The following is a 26,974-nucleotide window of genomic DNA, read 5'->3' on the forward strand; positions in this document are numbered from 1 at the left end:
ATGTCCCTTGCACACCCGTGTGTCCCCAGGGTGTGTCCCTTGCACACTCACATCCCCAGGGCGTGTCCCTTGCACACCCCCGTGTCCCCATGTCCCCAGGGCGTGTCCCTTGCACACCCGTGTGTCCCCATGTCCCCAGGGCGTGTCCCTTGCACACTCCATTGTCCCCATATCCCCAGGGTGTGTCCCTTGCACACCCGTGTGTCCCCAGGGCGTGTCCCTTGCACACCCATGTGTCCCCATATCCCCAGGGCGTGTCCCTTGCACACCCAAGTGTCCCTATGTCCCCAGGACATGTCCCTTGCACACCCGTGTGTCCCCAGGGTGTGTCCCTTGCACACTCACATCCCCAGGGTGTGTCCCTTGCACATCCCCGTGTCCCCATGTCCCCAGGGCGTGTCCCTTGCACACCCCTGTGTCCCCAGGGTGTGTCCCTTGCACACTCACATGTCCCCAGGGCGTGTCCCTTGCACACCCCCGTGTCCCCATGTCCCCAGGGCGTGTCCCTTGCACACCCGTGTGTCCCCAGGGCGTGTCCCTTGCACACCCCCGTGTCCCCATGTCCCCAGGGCGTGTCCCTTGCACACGCGTGTGCGCAGGCGTCCCCGCCCTCGCCGCGGTTTCGCGGCCACGGGAGCAGGAAGCGCCTCGAGCGCGGCCTCCGCCTTCCTGTCACCCTCGCGGGGACGGCCCCGGGACCCCCCTGGCGTGGCCCCCGTGGTGGCCCCGGCCGTGTCGCCAGCGCCGGCCCCGTGGTGGCCCCGGCCCCGTGGCCCCGTGGCCCCATGTCCCTGGCGCTCAAGGCCCGGCAGCGGGCGAGGCGCAAGGGCGGCTCCCGGGAGCGGCTCTTCGGCTGCGACCTCCGCGAGCATCTCCAGCGCTCGGGGCAGGACGGTGAGTGCCAGCACCCAACCCGGCCCCCCGAGCCCTCCGGGGGGCCACCGGGGCCACCGGGGCCACCGACGGAAGCGGGGAGGGGGCCCCAGAGGGGACGGGAGGGGGACTTGCGCCACGCGTTGCGTCATCGCCGCTCCAGGAAGCGCCGTGGCCACCGAGGCTCTGCCGGGATTTGGGGGGGTTGGAGCTCGGTGGGGCTTCAATCTCAGGGGGGTTGGTGCTGGGGGCTCCGTCCTTTGGGATTTGGTGGCCTCATCCTTCAGGATTTGGTGGCCTCATTGCTGTGGGGTTGGTGGCTCCATCCTTTGGGATTTGGTGGCCTCATCTTTCGGGATTTGGTGGCTCCATCCTTTGGAATTTGGTGGCCTCATCGCTGTGGGGTTGGTGGCCTCATCCTTTGGGATTTGGTGGCCTCATCTTTTGGGATTTGGTGGCTCCATCCTTTGGGATTTGGTGGCCTCATCCCCGTGGGGTTGGTGGCCTCATCCTTTGGGATTTGGTGGCCTCATCTTTTGGGATTTGGTGGCTCCATCCTTTGGGATTTGGTGGCCTCATCCCCGTGGGGTTGGTGGCCTCATCCTTTGGGATTTGGTGGCTCCACCCTTTGGGATTTGGTGGCCTCATCCCTGTGGGGTTGGTGGCCTCATCTTTCGGGATTTGGTGGCTCCATCCTTTGGAATTTGGTGGCTCCATCCCCGTGGGGTTGGTGGCCTCATCCTTTGGGATTTGGTGGCCTCATCCTCGTGGGGTTGGTGGCCTCATCCTTCAGGATGTGGTGGCCTCATCCCTGTGGGGTTGGTGGCTCCACCCTTTGGGATTTGGTGGCCTCATCGCTGTGGGGTTGGTGGCTCCATCCTTTGGGATTTGGTGGCTCCATCCCTGTGGGGTTAGTGGCTCCATCCTTTGGGATTTGGTGGCTCCATCCCTGTGGGGTTAGTGGCTCCATCCTTTGGGATTTGGTGGCTCCATCCCTGTGGGGTTGGTGGCTCCATCCTTTGGGATTTGGTGGCCTCATCCTTTGGGATTTGGTGGCCTCATCCTTTGGGATTTGGTGGCCTCATCGCTGTGGGGTTGGTGGCCTCATCCTTTGGGATGTGGTGGCCTCATCCCTGTGGGTTTGGTGGCTCCACCCTTTGGGATTTGGTGGCTCCATCCTTTGGGATGTGGTGGCCTTGTCCCTGTGGAATCAGTGGTCCCGATGTGGCGTTGCTGGCCCCTCCCTGTGGGGTCTGTGGCCTTGTCCCTGCAGAGCTGATGACCCCACAGTGGCCCCACCCTTGTGGACTCGGTGGCCCCATCCCCTGGGAGTCGGTGGCCACATCCCTATGAAGTTGGTGTCCCCACCCATGGGGATCCCGTGTCCCCACCCCTGCGGAGCTGCTGGCCCAGGACTGGTGCAGGGACTCTGGGGACACCTGGGGTGGTGGCCGAGGTCCTCCCCATTCCCCTGGCACTGGTGGGGCCAGGACTGGGCCCAGGTGGGTGATGCCAGATCCAGGATTCGGGTTTGGGATCAGGTGGGTGTCGGTGGATTTGGGATCTGGAGCTGGGGACGGGATCTGGTGGGTGCTGATGGATCCAGGATCAGCTGGGTTCTGTAGGAACCAGGGTCAGTTGGGCTCTGGCAGATCCGAGATCACTTGGATGCTCTTGGATCTGGGCTCAGTAGGGCTCTGTGGGATCTGGGATCAGCTGGATGCTCTCGGATCCGGGATCGGTCGGACTCAGTGGGATCCAGGCTCAGCTGGGCTCTGTGGGATCTGGGATCAGCTGGATGCTCTCGGATCTGGGATCAGTTGGATGCTCAGTGGGATCCAGGCTCAGCTGGGCTCTGTGGGATCTGGGATCAGCTGGATGCTCTTAGATCTGGGCTCAGCTGGGCTCAGTGGGATCCAGGCTCAGTCAGACCCTGTCAGACCTGGGCTCAGCTGGGCTCTGTGGGATCCGGGATCAGTTGGATGCTCTTGGATCCAGGCTCAGTTGGGCTCAGTGGGATCCAGGCTCAGTCAGACCCTGTCAGACCCGGGCTCAGTTGGGCTCTGTGGGATCCAGGCTCAGTCAGACCTGGGCTCAGCTGGGCTCTGTGGGATCCAGGCTCAGTCAGACCTGGGCTCAGCCGGGCTCGGTGGGATCCAGGCTCAGTCAGACCCGGGCTCAGTTGGGCTCTGTGGGATCCAGGCTCAGTCAGACCTGGGCTCAGCTGGGCTCGGTGGGATCCAGGCTCAGTCAGACCCTGTCAGACCCGGGCTCAGTTGGGCTCTGTGGGATCCAGGCTCAGTCAGACCCGGGCTCAGCTGGGCTCTGTGGGATCCGGGATCAGTTGGATGCTCTTGGATCCAGGCTCAGTTGGGCTCAGTGGGATCCAGGCTCAGTCAGACCCGGGCTCAGCTGGGCTCAGTGGGATCCGGGCTCAGTCAGACCCCACGGGATCCGGGCTCGGTGGGATCCTGGTGGATCCGGGCTCGGTGGGATCCCGTGGGATCGCGGTCCGTGTCCCGCAGTGCCGCAGGTGCTCCGGAGCTGCACGGAGTTCGTGGAGCAGCACGGGGTGGTCGATGGCATCTACCGCCTGTCCGGGGTGTCCTCCAACATCCAGCGGCTGCGGTCAGCGGGCGGCGGGCGGCGGGCGGCGGGCAGAGGGCAGCGGGCAGCGGGCAGAGGGCAGAGGGCAGTGGGCAGAGGGCAGCGGGCACCGGGCAGCGGGCAGAGGGCAGCGGGCAGAGGGCAGCGGGCAGAGGGCAGAGGGCAGAGGGCGGCGGGCAGAGGGCACCGGGCAGTGGGCAGCGGGCAGAGGGCACCGGGCACCGGGTGGGGCGGGAGCGGCATCGGGATCGGGATGGGGACGGGGCAGGGATGGGGAGCGGGATCCGGGAGCAGGATCGGGATGGGGCGGAGATCGGGATGGGGACGGAGCGGGGATGGGGATCGGGAGCGGGATGGGAATGGGGCGGGATCGGGAGCGGGATCGGGATGGGGATCGGGATGGGGATCGGGATGGGGATCGGGATCGGGATCGGGATGGGAACGGGGCGGGATCGGGAGCGGGTCGGGAGCAGGATGGGAACGGGGCGGGAGCGGGATCGGGATGGGGATCGGGATGGGGATCGGGATGGGGATCGGGATCGGGATCGGGATCGGGATGGGAACGGGGCGGGATCGGGAGCGGGTCGGGAGCAGGATGGGAACGGGGCGGGATCGGGAGCGGGAGCGGGAGCGGGATCGGGAAGGGAACGGGGCGAGATCGGGATCGGGAACGGGAACGGGAACGGGGCGGGATCGGGATGGGAACGGGGCGGGATCGGGAGCGGGAGCGGGATCGGGAAGGGAACGGGGCGGGATCGGGAGCAGGATCGGGATGGGAATGGGGCGGGATCGGGATCGGGATCGGGATGGGGCGGAGATCGGGATGGGGACGGAGATCGGGATGGGGACGGAGCGGGGATGGGGATCGGGAGCAGGATGGGAACGGGGCGGGATCGGGAGCGGGATCGGGAAGGGAACGGGGCGGGATCGGGAGCGGGATGGGAACGGGGCGGGATCGGGAGCGGGAGCGGGAGCGGGATCGGGAAGGGAACGGGGCGAGATCGGGATCGGGAACGGGAACGGGGCGGGATCGGGATGGGAACGGGGCGGGATCGGGAGCGGGAACGGGAACGGGGCGGGATCGGGAGCGGGAGCGGGATCGGGAAGGGAACGGGGCGAGATCGGGATCGGGAACGGGAACGGGGCGGGATCGGGAGCGGGATCGGGATGGGAATGGGGCGGGATCGGGATCGGGATGGGGCGGAGATCGGGATGGGGACGGAGATCGGGATGGGGACGGAGCGGGGATGGGGATCGGGAGCGGGATGGGAATGGGGCGGGATCGGGAGCGGGATCGGGATGGGGATCGGGATGGGGATCGGGATGGGGATCGGGATCGGGATCGGGATGGGAACGGGGCGGGATCGGGAGCGGGTCGGGAGCAGGATGGGAACGGGGCGGGAGCGGGATCGGGATGGGGATCGGGATGGGGATCGGGATGGGGATCGGGATCGGGATCGGGATCGGGATGGGAACGGGGCGGGATCGGGAGCGGGTCGGGAGCAGGATGGGAACGGGGCGGGATCGGGAGCGGGAGCGGGAGCGGGATCGGGAAGGGAACGGGGCGAGATCGGGATCGGGAACGGGAACGGGAACGGGGCGGGATCGGGATGGGAACGGGGCGGGATCGGGAGCGGGAGCGGGATCGGGAAGGGAACGGGGCGGGATCGGGAGCAGGATCGGGATGGGAACGGGGCGGGATCGGGAGCGGGATCGGGAAGGGAACGGGGCGGGATCGGGAGCGGGATCGGGAGCGGGATGGGAACGGGGCGGGATCGGGAGCGGGATCGGGATCGGGATGGGGCGGAGATCAGGATGGGGACGGAGCGGGGATGGGGTTTGGGAGCAGGATGGGAACGGGGCGGGATCGGGAGCAGGATCGGGATCGGGAACGGGGCGGGATCGGGATCGGGAGCGGGAGCGGGGACGGAGTGGGGATCGAGATGGGGACAGATCGGGGGTCGAGATTGGGATGGGGATGGGGATGGGATGGGATGGGGTGGGGTGGGATGGGATGGGATGGGATGGGATGGGATGGGATGGGGGTGGAGACTGGAGGATGCCGGGACTGAGAGGGAGGGAGGGGACAGGGCTGGGATAAAATCAGGCGGAACCGGGGATGGGACCGGACTTGGGGTGACAGGGCCGGGGGGGGGGATGGGCCACAGGACCCCCTCCCCCTCCCCCCCAAAGCCCCATTTCTCCCCCACCCCGTGGGGAGCCGCCGGATCCAGCCCCCTCCCCCCTCCCCCCGGCCCCTTCCCTTCCCCCCACCCCGCTCCGGCCCCTCTTCCCCCGCTCCTTTCCTTCCCTTTTCCCCTCTTTATTGGTTTTGGGGTTTTCCTGCCCGTTCTCTTCCACCCTCCCCGGTTTTGGGTCAGTTTTTCCCTCTTTTGCTTCTTTCCCCTGAGTTCTCCCCTATTCCTGGGGAACCCCAGAATTGCCGGGGTCCTCTGTGTCCCCAATGATGTCCCCAATGATGTCCCCAGTGTCCCCCTGTGCCCAGGATCCTCCTGTGCCAGCTTTTCCCACATCCTCGGTGTCCCTGGCACCTCCCCCTGTCCCCTCCATCCCTGTCCCCCCACCCCCACCCCAGGGCCCCCTCCCATCCCAACCCTGGCCCCCCTGTCCCAGGGAGGGCGACCCAGCCATCCCCCGTCCCCATGTCCCCGTGTCCCCTTGTCCCCCTGTCCCACTGTCCCCATGTCTCTGACCCCGCTTTCCGGCTGTCCCCATGTCCCTATGTCCCCATGTCCCTATGTCCCCCTGTCCCCATGTCCCCCTGTCCCCTGTCCCCTGTCCCCTTGTCCCCATGTCCCCATGTCCCCCTGTCCCCCCGTCCCCCTGTCCCCATGTCCCCATGTCCCCCTGTCCCCTGTCCCCTTGTCCCCATGTCCCCGTGTCCCCCTGTCCCCATGTCCCCATGTCCCCATGTCCCCCTGTCCCCCCGTCCCCCTGTCCCCCCGTCCCCCTGTCCCCATGTCCCCATGTCCCCATGTCCCCATGTCCCCTTCTCCCCCAGTCCATACCCCACACACCAATCCCAATCCCAATCCCAATCCCAATCCCATCCCAGTGCAGAGTTCGAGGCACAGCACAACCCGGACCCTGATCCCAAACCCCCTATTCCCAAACCCCAAATCCCAGTCCCAATCCCATATTCCCGATGCCATATTCCCGATCCCGATGCCCTATTCCCGATCCCCTCGCAGCGCCGAGTTCGAGGCCCAGCGCAGCCCAGACCCTGATCCCAGTGCCCATCCCAATCCCATATTCCCAATCCCATATTCACGATCCCAATCCCATGTCCCCGATCCCAAATCCCAATCCCATATCCCCGATCCCAAATCCCAATCCCATATTCCCGATCCCCTCGCAGCGCTGAGTTCGAGGCTCAGCGCAGCCCAGACCCTGATCCCAGTGCCCATCCCAATGCCCATATTCCCGATCCCAATGCCCCATTCCAGTCCCATATTCCCGATCCCAAATCCCCGATCCCAAATCCCAATCCCATATCCCCGACCCCAAATCCCGATCCCATATCCCCGCTCCCCCCGCAGCGCCGAGTTCGAGGCCCAGCGCAGCCCAGACCCCGATCCCAAATCCCAGTCCCATATTCCTGATCCCATATTCCCGATCCCAATCCCATATCCCCGATCCCAAATCCCCATCCCATATCCCCGACCCCAAATCCCCGATCCCATATCCCCGATCCCAAATCCCAATCCCATATCCCCGACCCCAAATCCCAATCCCATATTCCCGATCCCAAATCCCAATCCCATATCCCCGACCCCAAATCCCAATCCCATATTCCCAATCCCATATTCCCGATCCCAAATCCCGATCCCATATTCCTGATCCCATATTCCCGATCCCATATTCCCGATCCCAAATCCCGATCCCATATCCCCGATCCTAAATCCCAATCCCATATTCCCAATCCCATATCCCCGATCCCAAATCCCATATCCCCGCTCCCCCCACAGCGCCGAGTTCGAGGCCCAGCGCAGCCCAGACCCCGATCCCAAATCCCAGTCCCATATTCCTGATCCCATATTCCCGATCCCAATCCCATATCCCCGACCCCAAATCCCCAATCCCGTATCCCCGACCCCAAATCCCGATCCCATATCCCTGCTCCCCCCGCAGCGCCGAGTTCGAGGCTCAGCGCAGCCCAGACCCTGATCCCAGTGCCCATCCCAATGCCCATATTCCCGATCCCATATTTCCAATCCCATATTCCCGATCCTGATCCCATATCCCCGACCCCAAATCCCGATCCCATATCCCCGCTCCCCCCGCAGCGCCGAGTTCGAGGCCCAGCGCAGCCCAGACCCTGATCCCAATCCCATATCCCCGATCCCAAATCCGATCCCATATCCCCCTCCCAAATCCCCATCCCATATCCCCGACCCCAAATCCCGATCCCATATCCCCGCTCCCCCCGCAGCGCCGAGTTCGAGGCCCAGCGCAGCCCAGACCCTGATCCCAATCCCATATCCCCGATCCCAAATCCGATCCCATATCCCCGCTCCCAAATCCCCATCCCATATCCCCGATCCCAAATCCCCAATCCCATATCCCCGATCCCAAATCCCCATCCCATATCCCCGACCCCAAATCCCCATCCCATATCCCCTCTCCCCCCGCAGCGCCGAGTTCGAGGCTCAGCGCAGCCCAGACCCTGATCCCAGTGCCCATCCCAATCCCATATTCCCAATCCCATATTCCCGATCCCAATCCCATATCCCCGATCCCAAATCCCCAATCCCATATCCCCGATCCCAAATCCCCAATCCCATATCCCCGACCCCAAATCCCAATCCCATATCCCCGACCCCAAATCCCATATCCCCGCTCCCCCCACAGCGCCGAGTTCGAGGCCCAGCGCAGCCCAGACCCCGATCCCAAATCCCAGTCCCATATTCCTGATCCCATATTCCCGATCCCAATCCCATATCCCCGACCCCAAATCCCCAATCCCGTATCCCCGACCCCAAATCCCGATCCCATATCCCTGCTCCCCCCGCAGCGCCGAGTTCGAGGCTCAGCGCAGCCCAGACCCTGATCCCAGTGCCCATCCCAATGCCCATATTCCCGATCCCATATTTCCAATCCCATATTCCCGATCCTGATCCCATATCCCCGACCCCAAATCCCGATCCCATATCCCCGCTCCCCCCGCAGCGCCGAGTTCGAGGCCCAGCGCAGCCCAGACCCTGATCCCAATCCCATATCCCCGATCCCAAATCCGATCCCATATCCCCCTCCCAAATCCCCATCCCATATCCCCGACCCCAAATCCCGATCCCATATCCCCGCTCCCCCCGCAGCGCCGAGTTCGAGGCCCAGCGCAGCCCAGACCCTGATCCCAATCCCATATCCCCGATCCCAAATCCGATCCCATATCCCCGCTCCCAAATCCCCATCCCATATCCCCGATCCCAAATCCCCAATCCCATATCCCCGATCCCAAATCCCCATCCCATATCCCCGACCCCAAATCCCCATCCCATATCCCCTCTCCCCCCGCAGCGCCGAGTTCGAGGCTCAGCGCAGCCCAGACCCTGATCCCAGTGCCCATCCCAATCCCATATTCCCAATCCCATATTCCCGATCCCAATCCCATATCCCCGATCCCAAATCCCCAATCCCATATCCCCGACCCCAAATCCCCAATCCCGTATCCCCGACCCCAAATCCCATATCCCCTCTCCCCCCGCAGCGCCGAGTTCGAGGCCCAGCGCAGCCCGGAGCTGGCCCGGCCCGTTTACCTGCAGGACGTTCACTGCGTCAGCTCCCTGTGCAAGGCCTACTGCCGCGAGCTGCCCAACCCGCTGCTCACCTACCAGCTCTACGACAAGTTCGCCGTCAGTCCCTGCCCCCAAATATCCCCAAAATACCCCCAAATATCCCCAAATGGCCCCAAAGCGTCCCCAGCGCCGCTGGTGGCCGTCTCACCGCGCTGGTGGCCGCGCTGTCCCCGCAGGACGCCGTGGCCATCCAGATGGAGGAGGCGCGGCTGGTGAAGATCAAAGAGGTGCTCAAGGAGCTGCCGGTGCCTCACTACAGGTGAAGGGGGGAGGGGTGGGTGGGGACATCCCGGTGGCCCCTCCGGTGGCCCCTCCGGTGGCCCCTCCGGTGGCCCGGTGGCTGAGGTGTGGCCGGTGTGGCAGGACGCTGGAGTTCCTGATGCGGCACCTGCTGCGCATGGCCGGGCACAGCGGCCGCACCAACATGCACGCGCGGAACCTGGCCATCGTGTGGGCACCCAACCTGCTGCGGTGAGGGGATAGCGGGGACAGCCCCGCCACTGGCAGCCCTGCCACTGGCAGCCCTGGTATCACCGGCACTGGTACCGCCAGAGCCGGCACTGCCAGTCACTGCCAGCCCCGTCAATGTCAGTCCTGTCACTGCCAGTCACTGCCAGCCCCTGTCACTGCCAGTCACTGCCAGCCCCGTCACTGTCAGCCCCTGTCACTGCCAGCCCTGTCACTGCCAGTCACTGCCAGCCCTGTCACTGCCACCCCATCACTGCCAGCCCTGTCACTGCCAGCCTCGTCACTGCCAGCCCCGTCACTGCCAGCCCCATCACTGCCAGCCCATCACTGCCAGCCCCGTCACTGCCAGCCCCGTCACTGCCACCCCACCACTGCCACCCCGTCACTGCCAGCCCCATCACTGCCAGCCCACCACTGCCAGCCCCGTCACTGCCAGCCCCCACCACTGCCACCCCATCACTGCCAGCCCCATCACTGCCAGCCCCGTCACTGCCAGCCCCACCACTGCCAGCCCCGTCACTGCCAGCCCCGTCACTGCCAGCCCCTGTCACTGCCAGCCCCGTCACTGCCAGCCCCGTCACTGCCACCCCATCACTGCCACCCCGTCACTGCCAGCCCCATCACTGCCACCCCACCACTGCCAGCCCCGTCACTGCCACCCCGTCACTGCCAGCCCCACCACTGCCAGCCCCGTCACTGCCACCCCATCACTGCCACCCCATCACTGCCAGCCCCGTCACTGCCAGCCCCACCACTGCCAGCCCCGTCACTGCCAGCCCCGTCACTGCCAGCCCCGTCACTGCCACCCCGTCACTGCCACCCCATCACTGCCACCCCATCACTGCCACCCCGTCACTGCCAGCCCCACCACTGCCAGCCCCGTCACTGCCAGCCCCGTCACTGCCAGCCCCGTCACTGCCACCCCATCACTGCCACCCCATCACTGCCAGCCCCTGTCACTGCCAGCCCCGTCACTGCCACCCCATCACTGCCACCCCGTCACTGCCAGCCCCATCACTGCCACCCCATCACTGCCAGCCCCCGTCAATGCCAGTCCCGTCACTGCCAGCCACTGCCAGCCCAGTCACCGCCAGCCCAGTCACTGCCAGCCCCGTCACTGCCAGCCCCTGTCACTGCCAGCCCCGTCACTGCCAGCCCCGTCACTGCCACCCCGCCACTGCCACCCCATCACTGCCAGCCCTGCCACTGCCAGCCACTGCCAGCCCTGTCACTGCCACCCCATCACTGCCAGCCCCGTCACTGCCACCCCATCACTGCCAGCCCCCGTCACTGCCAGCCCCGTCAATGCCAGCCCCGTCACTGCCACCCCATCACTGCCAGCCTCGTCACTGCCAGCCCCACCACTGCCAGCCACTGCCAGCCCCTGTCACTGCCAGCCCATCACTGCCAGCCCCGTCACTGCCAGTCACTGCCAGCCCCGTCACTGCCAGGCCCTGTCACTGCCACCCCGTCACTGCCAGTCACTGCCAGCCCCGTCACTGCCACCCCATCACTGCCAGCCCTGCCACTGCCAGCCACTGCCAGCCCCTGTCACTGCCAGCCCCGTCACTGCCAGCCCTGTCACTGCCAGCCCCATCACTGCCAGCCCCCATCACTGCCAGCCCCTGTCACTGCCAGCCGCGTCACTGCCACCCCATCACTGCCAGCCCCGTCACTGCCAGCCCCATCACTGCCAGCCCCCATCACTGCCAGCCCCCATCACTGCCAGCCCCGTCACTGCCACCCCATCACTGCCAGCCCCCGTCACTGCCAGCCCCGTCACTGCCAGCCCCTGTCACTGCCAGCCCCGTCACTGCCAGCCCCATCACTGCCAGCCACTGCCAGCCCCGTCACTGCCAGCCCCATCACTGCCAGCCCCGTCACTGCCAGCCCCATCACTGCCAGGCCCATCACTGCCAGCCCCGTCACTGCCAGCCCCATCACTGCCAGCCCCGTCACTGCCAGCCCCTGTCACTGCCAGCCCCGTCACTGCCAGCCCAGTCACTGCCAGCCCCTGTCACTGCCAGCCCTGTCACTCCCAGCCCCGTCACTGCCAGCCCTGGCACCGCCAGCCTTGTTCCCGTCAGCTCTGTCCCTGCTGTCCCCTCTCCGGCCATCCCTGGCATCTACATCCCGGTTCTTGCCATCCTTGTCACTGGCATCGCCACCCGCGTCCCGCCAGCCCTGTCCCCGCTGCCCGAATGTCCCCGCTCTCCCCCTGTCCCTGCCAGCCCTGTCACCAGCATCCCCCCGATGCCATCCCCCCGATGCCACCCTCCCGATGCCATCTCCCCGATGCCACCCCCCCGATGCCATCCCCCTGTCCCCAGCATCCCTGTCACCATCATCTCTCTGATCCCATCCCCCTGTCCCTGCCATACCCTCCATCCCCCCGATGCCATCCCCCCGATGCCATCCCCCCAATGCCATCCCCCCAATGCCATCCCCCGATGCCATCCCCCCGATGCCATCCCCCCGATGCCATCCCCCCAATGCCATCCCCCCAATCCCACGCCCCTGCCCCCCCACCCCGAGCTGACCCCACATGTCCCCCTCTCTCCCCCCACCCTGAGCTGACCCCACGTGTCCCCCACTTTCCCCCCCACCCCGAGCTGACCCCCTCTGTCCCCCCCACCCTGAGCTGACCCCACCTGTCCCCCCCACCCCAGGGTGACCCCACCTGTCCCCCCCACCCTGAGCTGACCCCCTCTGTCCCCCGCACCCCGAGGTGACCTCGCATGTCCCCCTCTGTCCCCCCCACCCCGAGGTGACCCCACCTGTCCCCCCCACCCTGAGCTGACCCCGCGTGTCCCCCACTGTCCCTCCACCCCCAGGTGACCCCGTGTGTCCCCCACTTTCCCTCCCACCCTGAGCTGACCCCACCTGTCCCCCCCACCCCGAGCTGACCCCGCTTGTCCCCCTCTCTCCCCCCACCCTGAGGTGACCCCACCTGTCACCCCCACCCCGAGCTGACCCCGCGTGTCCCCCCCACCCTGAGCTGACCCCCTCTGTCCCCCCCACCCTGAGCTGACCCCACCTGTCCCTCCCACCCCGAGCTGACCCCGCGTGTCCCTCCCCGTCCCCCCCACCCCGAGGTGACCCCCGATGCCCCCCCACCCCGAGCTGACCCCGCGTGTCCCCCTCTGTCCCCCTTACCCCGAGCTGACCCCCTGCTGTCCTCCCCCCCCGAGGTGACCCCACCTGTCCCCCCCACCCCGAGGTGACCCCGTGTGTCCCCCACTGTCCCCCCACCCCCAGCTGACCCCGCTTGTCCCCCTCTGTCCCCCTCACCCCGAGCTGACCCCACCTGTCCCCCCCACCCCGGGGTGACCCCGCGTGTTCCCCCCCCGCTGTCCCCAGCTCGAGGGACATCGAGGCCTCGGGGTTCAATGGCACGGCCGCGTTCATGGAGGTGCGGGTCCAGTCCATCGTGGTGGAGTTCATCCTCACCCACGTGGAGCAGCTCTTCGGGGATGCCCCGCTCCGAGGTACCCGGGGGGCACGGGGGGCACGGGGGTCACGGACACCCCAATTCGGGGGTCTCCCAGTGGGGATTCACCCCAGCGTTCCCTGTTCCTGGTGGGACACGGACACCCCAATTTGGGGGCCTCCCAGTGGGGATTCACCCCAGCGTTCCCTGTTCCTGGTGGGACACGGACACCCCAATTTGGGGGCCTCCCAGTGGGGATTCACCCCAGCGTTCCCTGTTCCCGGTGGGACACGGACACCCCAATTTGGGGGCCTCCCAGTGGGGATTCACCCCAGCGTTCCCTGTTCCCGGTGGGACACGGACACCCCAATTTGGGGGTCTCCCAGTGGGGATTCACCCCAGCGTTCCCTGTTCCTGGTGGGACACGGACACCCCAATTTGGGGGTCTCCCAGTGGGGATTCACCCCAGCGTTCCCTGTTCCTGGTGGGACACGGACACCCCAATTTGGGGGTCTCCCGGTGGGGCTTCACCCCAGCGTTCCCTGTTCCCGGTGGGACACGGACACCCCAATTTGGGGGTCTCCCAGTGGGGATTCACCCCAGCGTTCCCTGTTCCTGGTGGGACACGGACACCCCAATTTGGGGGTCTCCCGGTGGGGATTCACCCCAGCGTTCCCTGTTCCTGGTGGGACACGGACACCCCAATTTGGGGGTCTCCCAGTGGGGATTCACCCCAGCGTTCCCTGTTCCCGGTGGGACACGGACACCCCAATTTGGGGGTCTCCCAGTGGGGATTCACCCCAGCGTTCCCTGTTCCCGGTGGGACACGGACACCCCAATTTGGGGGTCTCCCAGTGGGGATTCACCCCAGCGTTCCCTGTTCCCGGTGGGACACGGACACCCCAATTTGGGGGTCTCCCAGTGGGGATTCACCCCAGCGTTCCCTGTTCCCGGTGGGACACGGACACCCCAATTTGAGGGTCTCCCAGTGGGGATTCACCCCAGCGTTCCCTGTTCCCGGTGGGACACGGACACCCCAATTTGGGGGTCTCCCGGTGGGGATTCACCCCAGCGTTCCCTGTTCCCGGTGGGACACGGACACCCCAATTTGGGGGTCTCCCAGTGGGGATTCACCCCAGCGTTCCCTGTTCCCGGTGGGACACGGACACCCCAATTTGGGGGTCTCCCAGTGGGGATTCACCCCAGCGTTCCCTGTTCCCGGTGGGACACGGACACCCCAATTTGGGGGTCTCCCGGTGGGGATTCACCCCAGCGTTCCCTGTTCCCGGTGGGACACGGACACCCCAATTTGGGGGTCTCCCAGTGGGGATTCACCCCAGCGTTCCCTGTTCCCGGTGGGACACGGACACCCCAATTTGGGGGTCTCCCAGTGGGGATTCACCCCAGCGTTCCCTGTTCCTGGTGGGACACGGACACCCCAATTTGGGGGTCTCCCAGTGGGGATTCACCCCAGCGTTCCCTGTTCCCGGTGGGACACGGACACCCCAATTTGGGGGTCTCCCAGTGGGGATTCACCCCAGCGTTCCCTGTTCCTGGTGGGACACGGACACCCCTTTTTTGGGGGGTCTCCATGTGTGGAATTCCCCTGACATTCCCTGATCCCGGGGTGACACTGTCCCACCTTTTTGGGGTCTCCAGGTGGGGAATCCCCCCGTCACTCCCTGATCCTGGGTTGGGGGTCCCGGGGATTCTCCAGGGGTCCCAGGGTGACTTTTTGGGGTCTCCAGGTGGGGATTCGCCCCATCACTCCTTGATCCTGGGTTGGGGGTCCCCAGGGGACACCGAGGGTCTTTGGGGTGACACTGACACCCCTTTTTTTGGGGGTCTCCATGTGTGGAATTCCCCTGACATTCCCTGATCCCGGGGTGACACTGTCCCGCCTTTTTGGGGTCTCCAGGTGGGGACTCCCCCCATCACTCCCTGATCCTGGGTTGGGGTCCCGGGGGATTCCCCAGGGGTCCCAGGGTGACTTTTTGGGGTCTCCAGGTGGGGAATCCCCCTGACACTCCCTGATCCTGGGTTGGGGGTCCTGGGGATTCCCCAGGAATCCCGGGGTGACACTGTCCCACCTTTTTGGGGTCTCCAGGTGGGGACTCCCCCCATCACTCCTTGATCCTGGGTTGGGGGTCCCCAGGGGACACCGAGGGTCTTTGGGGTGACACTGTCCCACCTTTTTTGGGGTCTCCAGGTGGGGACTCGCCCCGTCGCTCGCTGCTGCTGCCCGGGGGGACGCCCCCGCTGCACGTCCCGGCCGCGCTGAGCCAGGGGGACGGACCCCCCCAAATGCGGCCCTACCACACCATCATCGAGCTCGGCGAGCACAGGTACGGCTGGGACACCTGGGGACACCTGGGGACAGGTGACACCCTCACCCCACCCCGGGGACACCTGGGGACAGGGACAGGGACAGGTGACACCCCCAGTCCACCCTGGGACACCTGGGGACACCTGGGGACAGGTGACACCCCCAGCGCACCCCGGGGACACCCAGGGGACAGGGACGGGTGACACCCGGGCCCACCCTGGGGACAGGGACAGGTGACACCCCCAGCGCACCCCGGGGACCCCCACGGACAGGAACAGGGACAGGTGACACCCTCACCCCTCCCCGGGGACACCTGGGGACAGGGACAGGTGACACCCCCAGCCCACCCTGGGACACCTGGGGACACCTGGGGACAGGTGACACCCCCAGCCCACCCCGGGGACACCCAGGGGACAGGGACAGGTGACACCCCCAGCGCACCCCGGGGACACCTGGGGACACCTGGGGACAGGGACAGGTGACACCCCCAGCGCACCCCGGGGACCCCCACGGACAGGAACAGGTGACACCCCCAGCCCACCCTAGGGACCCCCAGGGACAGGGACAGGTGACACCCTCACCCCACCCCGGGGACACCTGGGGACACCTGGGGACAGGGACAAGTGACACCCCAAGCCCACCCCGGGGACCCCCAGGGACAGGTGACACCCGCAGACCACCCTGGGGACCCCCACGGACAGGGACAGGTGACACCCCCAGCCCACCCCAGGGACACCCAGGGGACAGGGACAGGTGACACCCCCAGCCCACCCCGGGGACAGGGACAGGTGACACCCCCAGCGCACCCCGGGGACACCTGGGGACAGGGATGGGTGACACCCCCAGCCCACCCTGGGACACCTGGGGACACCTGGGGACAGGGACAGGTGACACCCCCAGCCCACCCCGGGGACCCCCAGGGACAGGTGACACCCGCAGACCACCCTGGGGACCCCCACGGACAGGGACAGGTGACACCCCCAGCCCACCCTAGGGACCCCCAGGGACAGGGACAGGTGACACCCTCACCCCACCCCGGGGACACCTGGGGACACCCGGGGACACCTGGGGACAGGTGACACCCTCACCCCACCCCGGGGACACCTGGGGACAGGGACAGGGACAGGTGACACCCCCAGCGCACCCCGGGGACACCCAGGGACAGGAACAGGGACAGGTGACACCCCCAGCCCACCCCGGGGACCCCCAGGAACCCCCCAGCTGGGGTGTGGCTCAGGTGGTCCTACCTGGGCATGATCCAGGTGTACCCCAGGTGTACCCCAGGTGCCCCCAGGTGTATCCAGGTGCCCCCAGGTGTGCCCAGGTGTATCCCAGGTGTATCCCAGGTGTGTCCAGGTGTGCCCACATGCCCCCAGGTGAGCCCAGGTGTATCCAGGTGCCCCCAGGTGTGCCCAGGTGTATCCCAGGTGTGCCCAGATGACCCAAGATGTGCCCAGCTGTGCCCCAGGTGTATCCAGGTGCCCCCAGCTGTATCCCAGGCACCCTCAGGTGTGCTCAGATGCCCCCAGGTGTGCCCTAGGTGTCCCCAGGTGTGCCCCAGGTGTATCCAGGTGCCCCCAGGTGAGCCCAGGTGTCCCCAGGTGTGCCCCAGGTGTATCCAGGTGCCCCCAGGTGAGCCCAGGTGTATCCCAGATGTGCCCAGATGCCCCCAGGCGTGCCCTAGGTGTCCCCAGGTGAGCCCAGGTGTATCCAGGCACCCCCAGCTGTGCCCAGGTGTGCCCCAGCTGTGCCCAGGTGTGCCCAGGTGTGCCCCAGGTGTATCCAGGCACCCCCCAGCTGTGCCCAGCTGTGCCCAGGTGTGCCCCAGGTGCATCCCAGGTGTCCCCACAGGCGCAAGGGCTCCCTCAAGGCCAAGAAGTGGAGATCCATCTTCAACCTGGGCCGCTCTGGGCACGAGGCCAAGCGGAAGCCGGGGAAGGCGGAGGAGAAAGGTGGGAATTCCGGGGGGATCCCATGGATTGGGGGGGTGGTCGTGTTCCCAAATCCACCCCAATCCCATTCTCCCGCCCCCATTCCCAGAGGAGAAGGGAGGGAAGGTCAGTCTGCGGCCGGCCAAGAGCATGGACTCGCTCAGCTCCGGCCCCTCCGGACCCCCTGGTAAGAGGGACCCTCTGATCCCTTGGGATTGTCCCACAGATCCCTTGGGATTGTCCTTCTGATCCTTTGGGATTGTCCTTCTGACCCTTTGGGATTGTCCCTCTGACCCTTTGGGAATTGTCCCTCTGATCCCTTGGGATTGTCCCACAGATCCTTTGGGAATTGTCCCTCTGATCCTTTGGGATTGTCCCTCTGATCCCTTTGGGATTGTCCCTCTGATCCCTTGGGATTGTCCCACAGATCCTTTGGGAATTGTCCTTCTGATCCTTTGGGAATTGTCCCTCTGATCCTTTGGGATTGTCCCTGGCCCTTTGGGATTGTCCCTCTGACCCTTTGGGATTGTCCTTCTGATCCTTTGGGATTGTCCCTCTGACCCTTTGGGAATTGTCCTTCTGATCCTTTGGGATTGTCCCTCCGACCCTTTGGGATTGTCCCTCTGATCCCTTTGGGAATTGTCTCTCTGATCCCTCGGGATTTGTCCTTCTGATCCTTTGGGATTGTCCCTCTGATCCCTTGGAATTGTCCCTCTGACCCTTTGGGAATTGTCCCTCTGATCCCTCGGGATTTGTCCCTCTGATCCTTTGGGATTGTCCCTCTGACCCTTTGGGATTGTCCCTCTGATCCTTTGGGAATTGTCCCTCTGACCGTTTGGGATTGTCCCTCCAACTCCTTGGGAATTGTCCCTCCGACCCCTTGGGATTTGTCCCTCCGATCCCGAGGGATTGTCCCTCTGATCCCTTTGGGATTGTCCCTCTGATCCTTTGGGATTGTCCCTGATCCCAAGGAGGGATCGTTGGGCCAGGGTGGGAATGGCGGAAGTGGAGCGGGGATGGGATGGGGTTCTGGGATCAGTGGGATGAAATTCTGGGATCCCCTCTGGACCCTGACCCTTCCTTCGGGATTCCGGGACCCCCTCCTGACCCAAAACCTTCCCCTGGACCCTGAAATCCCCTCTGGAGCCCGGGATCCGCTCCCCAGCCCCTGGGATCCCCCCCGGCACCCCGGGATCCCCCCACGGCACCCCGGGATTCCCCCTCGGCACCCCGGGACCCCCCTCGGCACCCCGGGATCCCTCCCATATCCTGGTACCCCCCCGGCACCCCGGGATCCCCCCGCACCTCGGGACCCCCCCCGGCACCCCGGGACCCTCCCTCGCCCCGGGACCCCCCCCCCCGTGCACCCCGGGATCCCTCCCATATCCCGGGATCCCCCCGCACCCCGAGACCCCCCCGCGCCCCGGGACCCTCCCAGCACCCCGGGATCCCCCCCTCAGCACCCCGGGATCCCCCCGCACCCCGGGACTCCCCCCCCCCCCTGGCACCCCGAGACCCCCCCGCACCCCGGGATCCCTCCCATATCCCGGTACCCCCTCAGCACCCCGGGATCCTCCCGCGCCCCGGGACCCCCCTCGGCACCCCGGGATCCCTCCCATATCCCGGTACCCCCTCGGCACCCCGGGATCCCCCCGGCACCCCGGAATCCCCCCGCACCCCGGGACTCCCCCGGCACCCCGGGACTCCCCCCCCCGCGCCCCGGGACCCCCCTCGGCACCCCGGGATCCCTCCCATATCCCGGTACCCCCTCGGCACCCCGGGATCCCCCCGCGCCCCGGGATCCCCCCACACCCCGGGATCCCTCCCATATCCCGGTACCCCCCTCGGCACCCCGGAATCCCCCCCTCGGCATCCCGGGATCCCTCCCATATCCCGGTACCCCCCTCGGCACCCCGGGATCCCCCCGCACCCCGGGATCCCCCCAGCACCCCGGGATCCCCCCGCGCCCCGGGACCCTCCCAGCACCCCGGGATCCCCCCCTCGGCACCCCGGGATCCCCCCCGCACCCCGGGACTCCCCCGCACCCCGGGACCCTCCCAGCACCCCGGGACCCCCCCCAGCACCCTGGGATCCCTCCCATATCCCGGTACCCCCCTCGGCACCCTGGGATGCCCCCGCGCCCCGGGATCCCCCCCGGCACCCCGGGACCCCCCCAGCACCCCGGGATCCCCCCGCGCCCCGGGACCCTCCCAGCACCCCGGGATCCCCCCCTCGGCACCCCGGGATCCCCCCAGCACCCCGGGATCCCCCCGCGCCCCGGGACCCTCCCAGCACCCCGGGATCCCCCCCTCGGCACCCCGGGATCCCCCCCGCACCCCGGGATCCCCCCCGCACCCCGGGACTCCCCCCCCCCGGCACCCCGAGACCCCCCCGCACCCCGGGATCCCTCCCATATCCCGGTACCCCCTCGGCACCCTGGGATGCCCCCGCGCCCCAGGATCTCCCCACACCCCGGGATCCCCCCGCGCCCCGGGACCCCCCTCGGCACCCCGGGATCCCCCCGGCACCCCGGAATCCCCCCGCGCCCCGGGATCCCCCCACACCCCGGGATCCCTCCCATATCCCGGGACCCTCCCAGCACCCCGGGATCCCCCCCGGCACCCCGGGACCCTCCCATATCCCGGTACCCCCCTCGGCACCCCGGGATGCCCCCGCGCCCCGGGATCCCCCCGGCACCCCGGGACCCTCCCAGCACCCCGGGATCCCCCCGGCACCCCAGGACCCTCCCAGCACCCCGGGATCCCCCCCTCGGCACCCCAGGACCCCCCCGCACCCCGTGCCCGCTCCGGACTCGCCCCTTCCAGGCGCGGACACCGCCGGGCTGCTCCCGAAGCTGTCGGTGAAGCTGCGGCCGCAGCGGCAGCAGAGCTCGGACGCCGCCCCGGCGCTCCCGGAATCCCACCCGGAGCTGGATGAGAGCCTGGAGGAGCCGCTGGAAGCGGCGGCCGAGAGCAGCACCAAATCGGAGCCCACCACCCCCAAAGCCCCCCGGGCCGGGCCGGGGCTCTGCGGCCGCTCCCGCGCCGAGAAATGTGCGGGGCTCCACATCTCGGGCCCCTTCTCGGTCACCGTCCCGTTCCACATCACCTCCAACCTGTCCCGCCTCACCCGCGGGCTGCCGTGCCCCGCGCTGGAACGGGAACGGGGTCCCGACAGCCCCCCCGAGCCCGCACGGGACCCCCGGTCCTCTTCCGGTGAGATCCCGCTGTGGGATCGCTGTGGGATCTGGGGACAACGGGATCGGGGGGAAAACCGGGATTGGGGGGATAACGGGATGGGGAGGACAGCGGGATCGGGGGGACATCGGGATTGGGGGGACAACGGGATTGGGGGGACAACGGGATTAGGGGGACACCGGGATCGGGGGTACACCGGGATCAGGGGGACACCGGGATCGGGGGGACACCGGGATCGGGGGACAACGGGATCCAGGTGACACTGGCATTGGGGGACACCGGGATCGGGGAACACCGGGATGGGGAGGACACCGGGATCCAGGTGACACCGGGATCGGGGGGACACCGGGATGGGGAGGACACCAGGATTGGGGGACAACGGGATCGGGGGACACCGGGATCTGGGGAACACCGGGATCGGGGGGACACCGGGATGGGGAGGACACCGGGATTCGGGGGACGCCGGGATGGGGAGGACACCGAGATCCGGGGGACACCGGGATTGGGAGGACACCGGGATCGGAGAACACCAGGATGGGGAGGACACCGGGATCAGGGGGACACCGGGATCGGGGGGACACCGGGATTGGGGGACAACGGGATCCGGGTGACACCGGGATGGGGAGGACACCGAGATCCGGGGGACACCGGGATTGGGAGGACACCGGGATTGGGGGACAACGGGATGGGGAGGCACCGGGATCAGGGGGACACCGGGATCGGGGGGACACCGGGATGGGGAGGACACCGGGATTCGGGGGACACCGGGATGGGGAGGACACCGGGATCAGGGGGACACCGGGATGGGCAGGACACCGGGATGGGGGTGACACCGGCATGGGGGTGACCCCGGGATCTGGGGAACACCGGGATGGGGACGATCCCGGGACCGACCGCTCCCGTTCTGCCCGCAGGGGACGCGGAGCAGACCCGGCTGTCCCTGGAGCTCCGGGATTCCTTCGCCTTCCTGGACTGCCCCGAGACGTGGCTGGAGGGCGGCGGGGACGCGGAGGCGGCGGCGCCGAGCCCCGGGATCGAGGATGGGACCCCCGGGATCGAGGATGGGACCCCCGGGATCGGGGGTGGGACCCCCGGGATCGGAGATGGGACCCCCGGGATCGGAGATGAGAGCCCCGGGATCGGGGAAGGGTTCCCGGCCGTGGAGGAGGGGATGGAGAGCGGCTTCATGAACGTGAGTTCCTGGCGGCATTCCCGGGATTTGGGGTGGGACGGGGAGGGGGGGAAGGGTTTGGGATGGGGGCACTGGGATGGGGTGGGATGGGATGGAATTTGGGACGGAATATGGGATGGGATGGGATGGGATGGGATGGAATTTGGGATGGGATGGAATATGGGATGGGATGGAATTTGGGATGGGATGGGATGGAATTTGGGATGGAATATGGGATGGGATGGGATGGGATGGGATGTGATGGGATGGGATGGAATTTGGGATGGGATGGGATGGAATTTGGGATGGAATATGGGATGGGATGGGATGGGATGGGATGGGATGGGATGGAATTTGGGATGGAATTTGGGATGGGATGGGATGCAATATGGGATGGAACATGGGATGGAATGGAATATGAGATGGAATATGGGATGGGATGGGATGGGATGGGATGGGATGGGATGGAATTTGGGATGGGATGGAATATGGGATGGGATGGGATGGAATATGGGATGGAATTTGGGATGGAATATGGGATGGGATGGAATTTGGGATGGAACATGGGATGGGATGGGATGGAATATGAGATGGGATGGAGTTTGAGATGGGAGATGGGATGGGATGGGATGGAATTTGGGATAGAATTTGGGATGCGATGGGATGGAATATGGGAAGTGATGGAATGGGATGGAATTTGGGATGGAACATGGGATGGGATGGGATGGGATGGGATGGGATGGGATGGGATGGGATGGGATGGGATGGAATATGGGACGGAATATGGGATGGAATTTGGGATGGGATGGAATTTGGGATGGGATGGAATATGGGATTGGATGGGATGGGATGGAATTTGGGATGGGATGGAATTTGGGATAGAATATGGGATGGGATGGGATGGGACGGAACATGGGATGGAATATGGGATGGGATGGAATTTGGGATGGAACATGGGATGGAATTTGGGATGGGATGGAATTTGGGATGGGATGGAATATGGGATGGCATATGGGATGGGATGGGATGGAATTTGGGATAGAATATGGGATGGGATGGGATGGGATGGGATGGGATGGGATGGGATGGGATGGAATATGGGATGGAATATGGGATGGAATATGGGATGGGATGGGATCGAATTTGGGATGGGATGGAATATGGGATGGAATATGGGATGGGATGGGATGGGATAGAATATGGGATGGGATGGGATGGGATGGAGTTTGAGATGGAATATGGGATGGGATGGGATAGGATGGGATGGGATGGGATGGAATTTGGGATGGAATTTGGGATGGGATGGGGAACACTGTGACATCCTTGGGATCCTGGGGCTCTGTCCCAGCTATTCCCGGGGGTCTCAGCCCTGTCCCCCCCCCACCCCCAGCCCGGCGAGCGGTGGCCGGAGCAGCCGGCCGGTTACCTGTCCATCGAGGAGTGCACGGAGCAGGACATGTTCTTCCTGGCTCCCGGCGCCTCCGAGCCCGACTCCGACTCCGACGAAATCTTCCTGAGCGCCCACGACGAGCTCAGCCCGCTGGGGGCTGCCCCGGACATCCCCGAGGGACCCCCGGCCGTGGGGATGGCCCCGGAGATCCCAGAGATCCCGGAGACCTTGGAGGTCCTGAAGATCCCAAAAGTCCCAGAGATCCCAGAGACCCTGGAGATCCCAAAAGTCCCAGAGATCCCAGAGATCCCGGAGACCTTGGAGATCCTGAAGATCCCAAAAGTCCCAGAGATCCCAGAGATCCCAGAGACCCTGGAGATCCCAAAAGTCCCAGAGATCCCAGAGATCCCAGAGACCCTGAAGATCCCAAAAGTCCCAGAGATCCCAGAGATCCCAGACACCTTGGAGATCCTGAAGATCCCAAAAGTCCCAAAGATCCCAGAGATCCCAGAGACCCTGGAGATCCCAAAAGTCCCAGAGATCCCAGAGACCCTGGAGATCCCAAAAGTCCCAGAGATCCCAGAGATCCCGGAGACCTTGGAGATCCTGAAGATCCCAAAAGTCCCAGAGATCTCAGAGATCCCAGAGACCCTGAAGATCCCAAAAGTCCCAGAGATCTCAGAGATCCCGGAGACCTTGGAGATCCTGAAGATCCCAAAAGTCCCAGAGATCCCAGAGATCCCAGAGACCCTGAAGATCCCAAAAATCCCAGAGATCCCAGAGGAGATCCCGACCCCAAAACCCCTGGGAAAGGATGGTCCGGGAGGAGGGGACCCCCCCCGGGACCCCCATGGGGAAGGGGGTGAAGAGGAGGGGGCTGCGGAGGGATCCCAGACGGGGGTGTGGGATGAGGGAGGGGTGGTCGAGGGGGATCCCGCTGGGAATGGGGGAGAGGACGGAGCTGGATCCCGACCCCTCATCCCGGGGGAGGGGAATTCCCGGGTTTTAGAGGGGTCTCCCCCAGCCCCGTCCTCGGCAGAGCCCCCCCGGGAGCCCCCAATCCCTGGAGTTGTTCCCGAGGTTGTCCCGGATGGGGTCGGGGTCACTCCCGGGGTCACCCCGACTTCTCCCTCTCCCCCCGCCTCGGCCCCTGCAGCTTCCCCCAAAAACCTGGAGCCGATCTGGGATGAGCCCCCCAAAAACCTGGAGCTGAGCCAGGAGCAGGATTCCCAATTGCCGGAGCCCCCCAGGATCTCAGAGCCCCCCAAATTCCCGGAGTTGATTCAAGATGTGCCCCCGAGACCCCCGAACTCTATCCAGGATGAGCCCCCCAAAAACCTGGAGCTGAGCCAGGAGCAGGATCCCCAATTGCCGGAGCCCCCCAGGATCTCGGAGCCCCCCAAATTCCCAGAGTTGATTCAAGATGTGCCCCCGAGACCCCCGAACTCTATCCAGGATGAGCCCCCCAAAAACCTGGAGCCCATCTATGCTGACCCCCCCAAATCTCCGGAGCTCCCTGGATGCCCAGAGCCCCCCGGCCCCCTCGAGCTGGTCCAGGAGGAGCCCCCAAAATCCCTGGAGCCGAGCTGGGGTGACCCCCACAAATCCCTGGAGCTGATCCAGGATAAGCCCCCCAGGCCCCCAGAGCCCCCCAAATCCCCGGAGACCCCCAAACCCCCAAAGCCGAGCTGGGGTGACCCCCACAAATCCCTGGAGCTGATCCAGGATGAGCCCCCCCGATTCCCAGAGCCCCCCAAAACCCTGGAGCTGATCCAGGATGAGCCCCCCCGATTCCCAGAGCCCCCCAAAACCCTGGATCCGATCTGGGATGAGCCTCCCAGACCCCTGAAGGCGATCCAGGATGACGCCCCCAAATCCTGGGACCCCCCGGGACCCCTGGAGCTGATCCAGGATGAATCCCCCAAACCCCAGGACCCCGCTGGATCCCCAAAACTGATTTGGGATGGATGCCCCAAATCCCTGGAGCTGATCCTGGCTGATCCCCCCAAATCCTGGGACACCCCCAGACCCCTGGAGCTGCTCCAGGACGGACGCCCCAAATCCCTGGAGCCGATCCTGGCTGATCCCCCCAAATCCTGGGACACCCCCAGACCCCTGGAGCCGATCCTGGCTGATCCCCCCAAATCCCGGGACACCCCCAGACCCTCGGAGCCGATCCTGGCTGATCCCCCCAAATCCTGGGACACCCCCAGACCCTCGGAGCCGATCCTGGCTGATCCCCCCAAATCCCGGGACACCCCCAAATCTCTGGAGCCGATCCGGGACGGACGCCCCAAATCCCTGGAGCCGATCCTGGCTGATCCCCCCAAATCCCGGGACACCCCCAAACCCCTGAAGGTGATCCAGGATGACGCCCCCAAATCCCGGGACACCCCCAGACCCTCGGAGCCGATCCTGGCTGATCCCCCCAAATCCCGGGACACCCCCAACCCCCTGAAGGTGATCCAGGATGACGCCCCCAAATCCCGGGACACCCCCAGACCCCTGGAGCCGATCCTGGCTGATCCCCCCAAATCCTGGGACACCCCCAAATCTCTGGAGCCGATCCTGGCTGATCCCCCCAAATCCCGGGACACCCCCAAATCTCTGGAGCCGATCCGGGACGGACGCCCCAAATCCCTGGATCCGATCCTGGCTGATCCCCCCAAATCCCGGGACACCCCCAAATCTCTGGAGCCGATCCGGGACGGACGCCCCAAATCCCTGGAGCCGATCCTGGCTGATCCCCCCAAATCCCGGGACACCGCCGGAACCCCAAAACTGCTCCGGGCCGGGCGCCCCAAATCCTTGGAGCCCCTCCCGTTCCCCCCGCGCAGCTGCCGCCGCCCCCTCCCCATTTTGGGGGGCCGGGTGCTGCTGGCCCGGGCCGTGCCCGTGGTGCCCCCCAAACCCCACTTCGCCCGTGCCCTCCTGGGACCCCCCGGGACCCCCGAGAGCCCCCCCGGGTGGGACCCCCCCAGAGCCCCCCCGGGAGCCCCGAGCGCGGCCATGGGGGGGGGCAAGCGCTGAGCGCGGGCGGGGCCCCCCCAGAGCGGAGGGCAAAGAAATGGTGAAAAAAGAAGAAAAAAATGAGAATAAAATGAGAATAAAATGAGAATAAAATAAGAATAAAATAAGAATAAAATGAGAATAAAATGAGAATCAAATGAGAATCAAATGAGAATCAAATGAGAATCAAATGAGAATAAAATGAGAATCAAATGAGAATAAAATGAGAATAAAATGAGAAAAAAAAAAGAATAAAATGACAATAAAATGAGAATAAAATAAGAATAAAATGAGAATAAAATGAGAATCAAATGAGAATCAAATGAGAATGTAATAGGAATCAAATGAGAATAAAATAAGAATAAAATGAGAATAAAATGAGAATAAAATGAGAATAAAATAAGAATAAAATGAGAATAAAATGAGAATCAAATGAGAATCAAATGAGAATAAAATGAGAATCAAATGAGAATCAAATAAGAATAAAATAAGAAAAAAATAAGAATAAAATGAGAATAAAATGAGAATCAAATGAGAATGCAGTAAGAATCAAATAAGAATAAAATAAGAATAAAATGAGAATAAAATAAGAAAAAGATAAGAATAAAATGAGAATAAAATAAGAATAAAATGAGAATAAAATGAGAATAAAATGAGAATCAAATAAGAATCAAATGAGAATAAAATGAGAAAAAAATAAGGATCAAATAAGGATCAAATAAGAATCAAATGAGAATAAAAGGAATAATAATAAAA

At 65.0% G+C, this 26,974-nt stretch overlaps 2 protein-coding genes across 2 annotated transcripts; one reads left to right on the forward strand and one right to left on the reverse strand.

Moving 5' to 3' along the window:
* ARHGAP30 (Rho GTPase activating protein 30) lies at nt 1–26,239 on the forward strand. The gene is made up of 14 exons (XM_068998889.1): nt 1–30; nt 570–894; nt 3,399–3,501; nt 9,209–9,353; nt 9,473–9,555; nt 9,660–9,767; nt 13,125–13,252; nt 15,404–15,539; nt 17,372–17,472; nt 17,561–17,657; nt 18,782–18,812; nt 20,330–20,666; nt 21,563–21,840; nt 23,210–26,239. The coding sequence occupies exons 1-14, from the start codon at nt 1–3 to the stop codon at nt 26,237–26,239; spliced, it is 4,932 nt and encodes a 1,643-aa protein (XP_068854990.1).
* On the reverse strand, nt 18,908–19,865 carry LOC138101042 (pulmonary surfactant-associated protein A-like). Its single transcript, XM_068998876.1, has 3 exons — nt 19,747–19,865; nt 19,352–19,427; nt 18,908–18,952 (listed from the first exon to the last, which is right to left on the reverse strand). Exons 1-3 carry the CDS (start codon nt 19,863–19,865, stop codon nt 18,908–18,910), a joined length of 240 nt encoding a protein of 79 aa, XP_068854977.1.
* Nucleotides 26,240–26,974: the final 735 nt, after the last annotated feature.

Source organism: Aphelocoma coerulescens, unplaced genomic scaffold (genome assembly GCF_041296385.1).
Source record: "Aphelocoma coerulescens isolate FSJ_1873_10779 unplaced genomic scaffold, UR_Acoe_1.0 HiC_scaffold_186, whole genome shotgun sequence".
NCBI lineage: Eukaryota > Metazoa > Chordata > Aves > Passeriformes > Corvidae > Aphelocoma > Aphelocoma coerulescens.